Below are 13,468 nucleotides of genomic sequence, written 5' to 3'. Positions count from 1 at the left end.
TAAAGAGTGGTAGATAAACTGGAAGACTGTGCTGCCATGCAGAGGCACCTTGATGAGCTGGAGAAATGGAGAAGGGCAAATCTCACAAAGCTCAACAAACAGAACCGCTCACTCCTGCGCCGGGTGCACCCCAGGTCCCAACACAGGCTGGGGCTGACTGGCTGGAAGGCAGCTTTGAGAGAAGGTCCTGGGGATCCTGGTGGGCATGAAGCTGAATAAGATCTAAATTCTCATGTGTGCCAGTCTCTTTACATAACCTGCCCCCCCTAACAGTTCTGCTCCTTGAAAGCAAGTGCTTCGGTAAGCTGAATCAGGGAGGAAAAGGCCCCTCCCCTACTGCAGGCCAAGAGATAATATATTGTTTGATAAACTACCCTTTGTCCACACCACAAGACAGCATGGATGCTGAGTTAAAGATACTAAGACCAATTACCACGAGAATATATGCATAAATATCCCTCATCTGCTGAGCTGACTTTTCTGACAAAACACATAGCGACTGAGACAATTCACTGTAATACAGGACTTATCTTGGTGTTTGAGTGATACTTATCAAATGAGATAACTTAGAATTGCAGAGAATATTTCTGAACAAGGGCTTATCTGAGATAAAATTTACCTTTGCTTTAAAGATTACAACTTCTTTTTGGAAGACTGGACAGCTTGATTTTGTTTTAAATTCTGCTTCTGAATCATCTTTTATCAAAAAAATACAGCACCATTGTTGGCACACTAATTGTCTTAGAAATCTAACTGAGCTATTCACCTTCTCTATGTCAGCAAACTAAACCCTAGAATTTTACCTGATGTAAGAAAACTATTAAGTTCCATGATTTCATCCTGCATTTCAACATAGCACAGGTGGCTGTCATATCTGAGTATTACTTTCAATTAGTTTTATTGTGGGGGAAAATGACCACAGGTACTACAAATATTAAAGACGCAAAAGGAAAAGCTAGCTTGAAATAAGTTCTTAAGTTTTACAATAAAAACTACATAAAATTTGCCATTCTTTGGAAGCTGTGCAGTTTTATAGTAAGGCAGTGAAAACTGTGCTACTGTAAGTTTTTTCATCGTTATTTTGTTCAGGTGGTTTGTTTTTTCTAATCAGGGCTAAGAAGATAGAGATTTTCTCTTCAACTTAAAGTCAACCTAATATTTGGAGATTTTCTTGATTATCTGCAGAAGGATGTATCCAGAAAGAGGGCCATGTTTCCGAATTCATAGGCAGATTCCAAAACCTGCAAGTTCTGTGCAGAGTATCTGTGCAAAAAGAATTTTTAAGTTTTTAAGTGACACTTTGAAGTCCCTTATCATATCTCAGATGTGGTATGATTATACCACCTACATGTTGATACTGAATTAATTCTAAACACTTTTGTTTTCTCTGTATCCAAAGAGTGAACTAGGTGTCATAATACACAACAAATATATAAAGTATTACTGTGTGCTTAGAGGAATTGCTTTATTCTGCAAAAAGTACAGGCTTTTATTTTTGTAACATACATACCTGTAAAAACAAATGACTAGGGAGCACATTGTCAAATGAAGGACTAAGGTAGACTGGTTCTGTCATTCTTATGCCCATCCCACTGAAAAACATTTTAGAATTTGATAATTTTATTTATAATAATTTATAATAATTTTATTTATAACTTTCAATGGTATTAAATTAAAATGGAAACTTGAATCAGTAATTTTACTGCCCTGGTTTGTGAGCACCAGGATAGACGCGTTCTGGGGCTGCCCAGCACAGGCGGCAGTCCCAGAGAGGGAGAAGAGGATGGGTCAGGTGTCCCAAATGGAGCAATCACGGTGTTCCTGCCCATGTGCTCAGTATAAAAAGGCCCCTAAGAAGAGCTCTGAGGTTCTGTGCTGCTGTGTGGGAAGGGTGGTCAGAGCCTCATCGTTATCGCTCCTGTGCTGCTGATCTTCCTGCTGCTTCTATTCCTCCCAGAAAAGCACCGTTCACCAAGGTAGGTTTTTCTTCCCTTTCTGCTCATATTGTGTAGAAGCAGCACAGCTCCTTTTTCTTTAATTTTATTTTTTATTTTTTGACTGTTATTGGGACTCTGGGCTTGGGCACTGCTGTCTGCTGCTGAGCCCACTTTGGGTTTTTTCTGTTGAGGACATAGTCCTCATCCAGAGGGTGGGGGCTCCGTATTAGCGTATTCTATTTTTAAATACATTTGTATAATTGTATAATACCTGTATATAGTTTAACATATTCATTGTTGTTCTTAGTAGTTTGTTTTGTTTTTTTTTTTCATTATAGTGGTTCAAGTTTTTTCAACCTCCCAAGTTCCTCTCCCTGGCTCCCCTCATCCTCCCCTAGAAGGGCAATGGGGGATCACAGAGAGTGTCAGAGTTTAGTGGCCATCCCAGCCTTAAACTCTGTCAGATTTCTTGGTGCCCAACATGGTCCAGGCAGCCACAGTAAACTTTTATCCTGGTGCTCTCAAATAGTGACACATTTACAAATCAACCAAGAAAAATATTTTTAGAATTTTGTAATCTGATGTTCTTCTGAATTATACCATTAAGTAAACTGTAACAAAAAAAATAGGACATTATAAATTGGAGCTATCTGTAAAAATTGCATAAAGGAAATTTATCTCTTTTGTACACAAATTTAATCCAAGCCTTGATAATATAAAGAGATGTATAAAACTAATTTAGCTATGTTAATTTCAATCCATAACTGCTTTTGGCCAGACATGTATACACTAGGCATTGGCATACAATTTTCTCTGTAGACCTTCTTCTGTTTTTGCAGACTGTCAGAGATGTCAGTCAAATGTCTTTGTGAAGCTGTAGGTGAACATTATAGTTACTGCAGACTTACTTCAATGGGCCACTTGAACTAAAGATTTCACTGCGACTCAGTTCTGAAATCCCATTTCCAAGGAAAACTTTGGCTCCTTCAAATTCTTTTGCTCCTCTTCTACATTTCCCCTCAACATCTGAATACACCGAAACCAGATCCCCAGCTTTCATAACTGTGCAAAGAATGGAAATTTCAAGATTAATATTATACTTGACAAGATGGTAGTGACCAAATATTTTAGGATTTTCAGGAGACTACTTACTTCAGCTCCTACATCATACCAAAATTTAAACTTTCTTAATGTAATCAAAGAAGAAAATTATATTAGCTTGGAAGTGTACATGGTGAATGATGGCTACCAAATGATTAGAGCTATTAAGAGATACAAGGTAACAAATAGGACAGTGTGTCTTGTTTTTTAAGTGGCTAGACAAATCTTCATTTATATATTTTATCACGGCATGGTTACCTATAAATTTTATGTACACTCTTCAGGATTCAGTCCTCTGTGTGTGTTCCACATACAGAAGTACATCAAACAACACTGGTTCAGACTTACTTTGCAAAGACAGTAACACTAAACTTGTCTAATGCCTTCTCAAGGGCTAGGTGGAACATACCTACAGCTGCATTTTTCCTAACAATTGCTTTGATACAAGTGATTATATATTCCTGTTGAAACAATTTTTCTGGTGTATTTCTTCTCCCAAAGGCAACTGTTTTCGATAACCCTCTACATGAGTTTTACATCTCCAGCTAAAACCCTCCAGAGCAGTCGAGTATGTAAATATACACCAAACTCTGGAAGTGTGGTCCTAGGGACTTAACAATCTATCTGAGTTAGAAAAAAATAGATGGAAAAGGTTTAGGTGTTTTTGTAGAAAACTGAGCAAGTTCTATACACTGACTGGCTAATACATATGCTTAAAAATAAAGTCCTCCACTGACAGAAATCGACAGTTTTCCAAAATTACATTTCAGATGTGTTTGATGACAAGTAAGACTAATGCCAGTTCAGCTTCCCAAGAATTCTTTGAATTGTATTTAGGAATCTTTTTTTTCCTATAATCAGGTGGCCTTCTTAGTATACACAGATGCCCTGGAATTCTTAAATGGTAATATTTGTTGGGTAGCCACTAGATCTGTCTTTTTTTTTTTGCATAGCTTCTTTTTACAGAATGGCACACAAAACATTATGTGATAACCTGTTACTGTTCTCTTAAACTTAAAAGGACAAAAATTTGCAGCAATTTAGCTCTTCTATCAAGCATATTGGCCAATGATTTTTGCGGTATTGAAACAAAAGGATTTTATTTCCCTCTCTGTTGGCAACTGTCTTTTCAAAATGCTTTAGTACCGTGTGCAGTTCTTAAGTTTTTTGTAGCTTATATTGGCATTCCATAAACACAAAACTTAGAGTTTGATTAGTTAAATTAAACTCAGAGCCCCCTGATAATTATTTTACTTTCATTTGAATTGCAACTTCAGTGATTAAATGCATGTTCTTGTTATACTCTTTTTTTTTTTTTCCCCTAGTTAGACCATCTGTGCTTAATGCAGCCTTATTATGCTTGGCCTCAAGTGGGTAGCATGCCCTTTTATTTTTTTTTTCCTATCTACAATTCCCCTGAAGTACTCCTAAAGTTTTACAGTATCTTTTCTTTGAATTTATGTTGCATGCATAATTATATGTGGCAATTATGATAAATCACTAGTTGACTCAGAGAGGGATTTGAATATTTATGAGGTTGTCTAAATAAACAGTTTTAACAACTGCTACGGCAATACACTTATTTCATTATCAAGTCCTAGACTGAAAAAACATTCCTGTTCAGTGAATTGGTCTTAAGCCTATGCTTAAAACTTCTTGAAGGTTTTTTTCCTGAAAGGAAATGAAATGGCTAATTGAATGCCTTCCTGACTCACTTTGTTTAATAATAAGAAAACCATGATAAGGTCTACTAATCATCATAATAGAATAATGAGGTGAATCATCCAAAATTATATGGGTTTCAAATCAAGTTACTATGACCTTTAAACAAAAAATTAATAGGCTGCTGAACATTAAACATGTATATGTAAGGGGTTTTTTTTATCTTACCTCACAGTCACCGGAACAAAAATTTTCATTTCTTAAGAATTTGACATCAAAATTGAAGAAAAAACTACCTTTTTACTAGATCTCTCATACACAAACAATACCAAATGAATTGTGAATGGATTAAAAAAAAGACAATGTTTTTTTAGATCTGTAACATCAGAATCTGACAGGATCATGAAGGCAGGTACCTTTGTGACTGAATAAATAAATAACATATCTGGAAACAGTATCTACTAAATAACCAATATACATCCAGTTAGCATCCAGATGTATCTGTGGTATTCCTTTTATTATTTTTTTCTCTTTTGTTTTTTGACAAGACTGGAAAGAAATAAACTTCTGTGAGTTTATTCTGCTGAACATCGATATTAAAAGTTAGTGTTCAGGAGCAAAAAAACTATTAAAAAGACAGGTTTTACTTTGAACACGCTCTTTAAAAAGATTTTCAATTGAAAAGAAGCAGCTGAAATCCTTGAGAACTAATACTCCGGATAAGAATTACATATGTAAAAAAGAGCTTAGGACAGGTGAGAAATAATTACTTATAATTTATTATAAGTATAATAAATTTACCATAGATTACAACTGTAGGATTAATTCCAGCTGTGATTAGAAAAAATAATTACTGTCACTATTTACTGCAAATTTCCATCAAGGGACAACATTTTTTCTGTCCTTTTTACAACTTAACTGCATGTATTTAAAGAACTCTTACATCGTGAGGTAGACATGATTCCAGGGACATAAATGTGTGCTCCTCGAAGCACCGCATATCCACACTGGGCTCCAACGATGACTTCAGATGCATGTTTTTTTAAATCTCGCCTAAAAATACAAAATGTAGTTCAGTTTAAAAAAAATTAGTGCGTTAAAAAGAAAAAAGAACCAAATAGCCCCCACGTAAACTAGTTCATAAATAGTTTTTGTCACAATGTAATAGAAAACAAAGTTAACCATCATGTATTACAGTTAAAAGATTTATTTTAGTCCCAGGAGAATTAAAGGAAACAACCAAGAAGGAAATCAGAAGGAAAATAAAGCAGATTCTGACATATTCTGCCATTATTCTAAACCTGACACAGAATACAAATAAATTATACTGGAGTGGAGAAATAATCTTCTATCCATTCCTAGACCAGATGATTATGAAGTGACTTTTTGTTTAACAGCTCTTAGATACCTCTATAATAAATGCGTAACCATGTGCAAGGAACTTTGCCCATAAGAACACAGTTACTTGAACTGGTTAAGTGTAAACATATCTGAATATAAAAAGAACAGAATGTTCAGAAAAGCTACAAAGGAAAATTAAATGAATAAATGAATGAAGAATAAATAAAAGCATGAGATGCTATTTTAGAATGTACAGCATTTCTGAACTTGTACTACTTGTTACTAATCTCTACCTAGTCATGAAATAACCTGAATCTGAAGTATGTTAGTCTTCCTTATGAACAAGGTACTTCAATGTCCATCGGTGAATTAAATAACATAATGAAGAAACTCCATAGGGGTAGACACAGATAAAACACGGGAAACATCCCAATGTATCTTAAGAATGAAGAACAAATAATCACTTGGTAGAGAATAAAAATAATTCAGGAATCCGCTCAGCTTTATTGATCCATTCTCCTTAAGTCTTGCTCTAGTCTTGATTCCAGTGGAAGAAAACCCTGCCTCTATTTAGGTCTAGTTCTACATTTCACCACAAAAGTTTAGATCTGCTGTCTGCCACGTCGCTGGGTTTCCAGAGAGGATGTACTTGTTATATTTTCCATACAAAAGGTTAATCTCATAAATAAAGAGAGAACTCTCTCTGTTTTCTTATACCTTTTAAGGACTAAAACTCTGACCTGGTTAGGATACAGACTGTCTGCTAGGTCTTAATATTAATGGAACTGTGCTTCGTTTACAGTGAGTTAGTTATCATAACTGTTTAACAAGAAATCTATAAGTAAAATATATGTTATGACATTTTAAGGCTAAAGACTGAATATTTCAAACCTGGGTCCAATGACAGGAATTAATAAGACGTCCTGGAGTTTCGGGTGCTCAAGAACTGGAACACATAGTCCTTTAAACTGCTGTTTCATTAAAAAACATAATTGTTAAGCAATACTAAAAATCCAAAGTACTTAATTAGACTGAAATTTATTTTTCCATTCATAATTTATAACTGTAGAGTACAAAAAATAAATGTAGTGTAAACACTTAAGAGAGGTTGGGAAATCGTGTGTAAGGAAACACTCCGTATTAAAAATACTACCGTGCAAGACTAAACATTTAATAAAGTGAGAAATAAGAAGGCCACAAAGGGATTCATTGTGAACTGACTTCAGACAGTGGGACAGTGTTCTGACACGCATAACCCTACCACTGCTTTTTACTTTCTTCTGGCTTGTCATCAGATCACAGTAACATGACCAGAGAAACTTGGGTCTAAACTGTGTTATCTTTTTGATATTACTAATTATAAGCCAACGTTTAGTTCTATTCACATATTACCCGTCCTGCTTAATATGCCAGGTTGGTAACGCTTTTAATTTTTCTTTTCAGCTTAACATTGATTGGGTACTGAGAGATGAATTGTGAACATAACTGAAAAAAAATGACAGCTTGCCACTTCAAAACTCTTCCTGGACTTTAAAAAGGCACTGTCTTCTTGTCTGAGACTTCTAAAATATAACCTAAAAAAACCATACAAACCCATATATTACTTTTCATGTGATAAATCATAGAACGCATTGGGTTGGAAGATACCTTTAAAGGTCATCTAGTCCAACTAGGTATTTTCTCTTAAGAAAGAAAACAATCCATAAGGATGCTTTTGTTAAAATCTGTTGTTTCTTTTTCCAATATAACCACAATTAAAATTACAAAAAGTTTATGAAAAGCCAGTCGTAATTCAGTTTTCAGCAAAGCATTTTCCCTTGAAGCAAAATATCATACTGCACTATCCATTTCCAGATTTCTACAATCCAGCTAAAATTAGCATAACTCATTACCATTCCAGCCAGCAGAATACCGTCAACTGCCTCTGCATCACAGAACTGTCTTGGCTCCTGTCATGCAATAGCTCCCTGTACACCCACTAGCATTAATAATTTACTTAAAGAACTGGATCATTTTAGACAGAGTGAAGATCTAGGATAGAGTTTCAAAATAATCTACTTCTTAAACATAATGGCGCATATATTATCAAATAAATGTTTAATTAAGGTAAGTAGAAATCCAAAACATTACAAAAAGATTAAAAACAAGTTAAAAAAAAAAAAATACAGAAGCTGCAGGGCATCACTCTGGCTCCAGTTTCTAAAACACATATTTTCTCACTTTCCTAAACAGTTTGTGCAATGAGATATACAGCCATTCTCCTTTTGTCTTAAGTAAGAATGTTCTAAACAAGCTGAACACAGCATACTGAACTACAGTTTTTATCTCTTGTTACTATCTTCTCTAGAATTATGATCCTTTCGTAGTATTTACTACAGTAGTACCCCAATCTTATATAAGGTCTGGATCTGCCATACGAAAGAGTTAGTTGTGTCTTCCCTCTGTTATGGCCTTTCTTGGATGCTGCTCGACAATGAATTTTCATTTACTGTTTAATGCCAACAGGAAATCAATATGACTGCATGATGTTAGTACTAGTGGATGTGTATTAAGTTAAGGAATAGCTTTCAGTATGAAAAGCTCTCATAATCAGGCAAAAGATGTTATTTTTGCTGTAATAAAGAAACTGCACAAACCTTCTGGATCTCTTCAAACAGCAATTTTTTCACATGTTTCACTGAGGACAAGTGGGTATTAACTCTAACAGTTGTGAAACCTGGTGGATGAGACAGATGACTTAACAGAGATTGATATTTACTCTCTGCCTCCTGTGTACCTAAAGCAGTGATAAGCTGAAAGTGAAAGAAGAGATTTTACATTAAAGAGATTCACACAGCAGCCTCTTGCTCAGTCCAAAAAAACCCACTGAATAAACATTCTGTAGAAATGGAGGAATATGTTTGTGTGGTGTGCAATAGGGAGGATTGTCTATGCCTGGAGGCCTAATTCCAGTGAAAACCTCATAAATTTCTTGAAAAGGACTTACTGGAAAACTAAGTTGTATTAGCAAGATCATTGTAAGCAGGCTGCAGCAAGGACCAAAACTAACTCCTAGTGAGCTCTGCACAAGAACAGTCCTACGGAGATGGAAGAGCAGATTCAAAAATATGAATTAATAACTCCTATCTCAATATACAAAAATGTTATTTTTCTGTCCTTTGACATTAGGAATTCATAGGTTGTCTATAGTATTTTTGGTTCTCACTGGCGTAAGGGAGTATTTCTTGGCAATATTGTGTGGTTTAATAGTGGTTAATTTTCTCTGTGATCACTCTTCAGTGGGATCCAAAACTGAAGTCTCAGATTTATGCTATGTTTAGTAAAAATATTTTTAAGTTACTTTAAGCCAATAGATGTAAAGAATAATTTTATATTTTAAATAGAACTATATATATAAATCTGCATATGATGTGAAGACAGTAACTAACTGTAAGGTATTAAATCAAAGGAATGATAACAGTATTTAGTTAGTGAATATTTGTTGATGATTAGTAGTATCTGTTTCACATACCTCATTATTTCTGAACACTTTGGTGAGATACTCTTCAACTTCAGGGTGGAAAGAGATTTTTGGGAAAAAAGACATCTTCCTTTGGTTTTAAAAATCTGCTGGTAAAGAAATTTAAAAAGTAAAATAGAGGCTTTTATCATATTCTGCAAGTTTATAAACATAACATAAGATGTACTAACAAACTAAGTTTCAGTTTCTGATTCTTCTGCTCTAATAATACAATTTTCCTGTACTTAAAATTCCAGATATTGCTCAGGATATGACAGCAATGCTACTGTTAATTACATTTCAGAATATATTCATTAATATGTGTAGCATTTGCAATGCCATTACAGTGAGGCTACTGGTTTACATGCTGCCACATCCTTTCCAGCCATATCTTTGAAGTCTACTATAGGTGTGTTTAAAATGTGAAGAAAGGGTCTAAATCCTGTCCTATTAGAGTTCTTCTAGCTACCTTTGGGGAGAACTTGCTGGATAGTCATGGTACACGTTCACAAAGGCTCCTCACAGAATCTAGCTTTGACTCTTCTAAGTTCCATCTTTGAGATTCTCATTTAATTAATATCATCATATCTGTTCATTTTTACAGATAATCTTTTATTTGTCCCTGTCAGATTTCTTTCTTGAAAGCTCAACTTCTTAGGTTTCCTCCATAGTTCAACTTATCCAAACTTCATAATACAGGGACATGTGCATGGACAATGATTTTTATTAAAAAAAATTAAAGACGGACTATAAGTAACAGTTTTCTCTTGACTCGGTGTTTAATCCATATGGTGAAGCATTAATACAGCAGAACCTCTGCTGATCCCTACTGAAAAATCTTCAAGCTGTCTGGTAAAAGAGTGCTTTGTTAGAAGACACAGGAAATGTCCAGATGTTGCTTTAATTCCTCCTGTAAAGCACAGCGATAAAGTCCCTACTGTAGCTCAGCCCTGATGCAGGTTTTATTCTTTGTAATTATTCTGTTTATTTCTCTCTGTAGGTAATAAAATACAGTTACCTTCCCTAACTGTATCTGCCCACCCCTGTATTGCCTGTGTTCTGAAAGACTGATATACACTTCAGTCTGGAAAACTTAATATCTTGTTTACACCAATTTAAATGGAGGCAAAGTGAAAACACTTCTCCATCACTGAGGTTTATTCCATTCATAACACGGAAATTTGAATACTGAAATACTACCTTTTCATTGTAGAAAACATACTTAGATAAAAATATATTGGAAAGTTTGGTTCTATTTGGATTTGAGACTATTTGTGGCTTTTATCACATAAATCCAACCCAAACCAATCCTTTTTTGATATTTTGGATTCAGCTAAAGTTTTAATGCCAGGAGAATGTTATCTTTTTCAGACTGAACTTTTAAGCCCCAAGGTAATTTTCAGTTTCCTGGGTAGGAGTTTCAAAGCCTTATTCCCAACATTAGCAGCCCTGGAAAGAAAGAAACTGTAATGGAATTAAAGAAGTTATTTTTAGAAACTAACAAAATGTTCAAAAGAATTTACCTTGATATTTCTGCTAAATCTAATAGTGCTACAATAGTTCATATTACAGATGAAATTACCAAAGTTCAGTTTTAACATTTCAGACAATGTGACATATCATGCTTCTGAGCTGTTGTCCTAGGATGCCTACATTACAGGAAAAAAAAAAAAAATCACCAAACCCTCCTCTCTATATGGTTCGTATTTGTAAAGACTTTTTCTTCAGAAGCATAATAAAATAGCACTTAAAAAAAAAATCCCACACCTGTGAAGTTCTTGAAGAATCAGAATCCTGAAAAGAATTAAGCAAGCATTTGAAAACTGGTAAAAATACATATCCTTTATGAGCTCTATCAGTGACTTCAGTATGAACATTATGAATGTATCTTTTTAGGATGTTAAATGGGTATTTTATGATAACTGAAGAATCCCACAGAATGACTGAGATGATCTCACAGTTACAGTTACTTATTAATGGAAAACCAACCACTGATGTGACAGCACACTGGCACCAGGGTGTGTTTCTACCTCATTTTTAAAACGTGCTACCATGAAACATGAGCCAGTAGGTAGTCAAAACCAAAAACTCCTGGTCAAAAACACTATGCCAAAAGACAGAACTGCAATGAAGTTCTCTAAATGTGTTCTGAAAGGAAAGCTAGTCCCATAATACAAATTAACAACACAACTATGTCAAAAAATAATGTAGAATCTATATGGTTTGAAATTTCACACCAAAATCAAAAAGTTATAATGTGTTAGAAACCGCTATCTTTCTAAATAGGGCAGCAAGTATATTACTAGGCAATATAATGAGGGCCAACAGAAAAACAAGATGAAAACCAAGGAGATTTTACTGTTCCTTGTGTAGACAGGGTAGATGTCACACAGAATCATAGAATGGTTTGGGTTGGAAGCGACCTTAAAGATGAGCAAGTTTCAACCCCTTCACCACAGGCACAGACACCTTCCACTAGACCAAGCTGCTCAAATTCTCATCCAGCCTGGCCTGCAGCGCTTCCAGGGAGGGGGCATCCACAGCTCCTCTGGGCAACCTGTTCCAGTGTCTCATCACCCTCACGGAAAAGAATTTCTTTCTTCTATATAATCTAAATCTACCCTCTTTCAGTTTGAAACTGTTACCCCTTGTCCCATCACTACACTCTCTGACAAACCACCCCTCCTGATCTCTCCTGTAGGCCCCATTTCATCTGTAAGATCTCCGTGATGCCTTCTGTTCTCCAGGCTGAACCCTAACTCTCAGAACCATGATGCATGTGCTTGTAACCATAGTTAATGAACACTTCAGGAAGTCAAGAAACACCTAACAGGAGAAGTTAAGATTTGACACTGACTAATTTGTGGGGCCTGGCATGAAATGTTGCTGCAGAAGAGCTGCTCCGTTACAGCAGCGGGAACACACATGGACTCAACACGTGCATTTGAATGACAAATACAAGAAATCCAGTATCATTTTGCTTAATGTAGAGGGAACGACACGCAAGTGAAAAGCAATTCTGCAGTTGGAAAGAGCAGTCAAAAGAATGTAATGGAAGAATATACTGAAACAGGCTGACCAGGAATGGGGTGCAGGCTCCAGCCCTGGAGGCATTCAAGTTCAGGCTGGATGGGGCTGGGCAGCCTGAGCTAGTTGAAGGTGCCCCTGCTCAATGCAGGGGGTTTGAACTAGATGACCTCTAAAGGTCCCTTCCAGCCCAACACATTCTATGATTCTATGAATTGAGCCATTGTAAGCAGCCTGGAAATTTTAAAACCACACAACTGGAAGTTTAGAGCACATCGACACAACCTGCAGCTCCCGAGCTGTATCCATCTCCGTTATCTCAGAAAAGACACAAAGTAGCTTAGAAAGATTCAGGGAAAGACGAAGACCTATATATAGATAGGGAATGACTCTCCACTGAGACTTAACAGTTTGCTATCTTCCAGGCCGAGGAACATACTTGAGGGGGGATAAGTTTATAAATTCAGGCATGGCTGGAGGAGAGACTGGTGATGGAGACCACCCAGGGCCTCTTCAAACACGAGAGTCAGACTTCAGACAGAACTAGCAGCAGTCAGGTTCAAAACCTTTTTTTTCCCCCAGGCCTGCTGTGCAGTACACCTTGCCCCAGGAAAGGCTTAAGGAATTTCAGAAGAGAGCCCTTGAAGGCACTGCACCCCTGTTCGCCCTCTCCTCAGGGATTTCGCGGTGCCCCTGCCGGGAGCTGCAGCGGGGGCGCGATGCGGGACCGGGGCTTTCATCCAGCTCTGCACAAATTCCCGCAGGATGACACACGCAGCCGGAGCCCGGGGGCGCCGGGCAAGACCCAACTTTCAAACCTCCTTTCCTCAACCCTTCCCACACGAGGGAAAAGCCCGCCGGCTCACTGCTGGGGCTCGTTTCCTTCGTTCCCCCATCCGCA

The 13,468-nt window shown here is 36.5% G+C and overlaps 1 protein-coding gene across 1 annotated transcript in view; it reads right to left on the bottom strand.

Annotated features, from left to right (window-relative positions):
- NSUN6 (NOP2/Sun domain family, member 6) overlaps positions 1-9,627 on the bottom strand; it is a 19,853-nt gene extending 10,226 nt beyond the window's left edge. Inside the window, exons 1-6 of the mRNA XM_009874747.1 lie at positions 9,553-9,627; positions 8,678-8,833; positions 6,933-7,012; positions 5,644-5,753; positions 2,846-2,999; positions 1,511-1,592 (exon numbers count right to left, since the gene is read on the bottom strand). Coding sequence (XP_009873049.1) covers positions 1,511-1,592; positions 2,846-2,999; positions 5,644-5,753; positions 6,933-7,012; positions 8,678-8,833; positions 9,553-9,627 — 657 coding nt within the window. The remainder of the gene's footprint in view (positions 1-1,510; positions 1,593-2,845; positions 3,000-5,643; positions 5,754-6,932; positions 7,013-8,677; positions 8,834-9,552) is intronic.
- Positions 9,628-13,468: the final 3,841 nt, after the last annotated feature.

Source organism: Apaloderma vittatum, unplaced genomic scaffold (genome assembly GCF_000703405.1).
Source record: "Apaloderma vittatum isolate BGI_N311 unplaced genomic scaffold, ASM70340v1 scaffold13618, whole genome shotgun sequence".
In the NCBI taxonomy this organism is placed as follows: Eukaryota; Metazoa; Chordata; class Aves; order Trogoniformes; family Trogonidae; genus Apaloderma; species Apaloderma vittatum.
The sequence above is the reverse complement of the archived record's forward strand: the minus strand, read 5'-3'. Positions and strand labels throughout refer to the sequence as shown.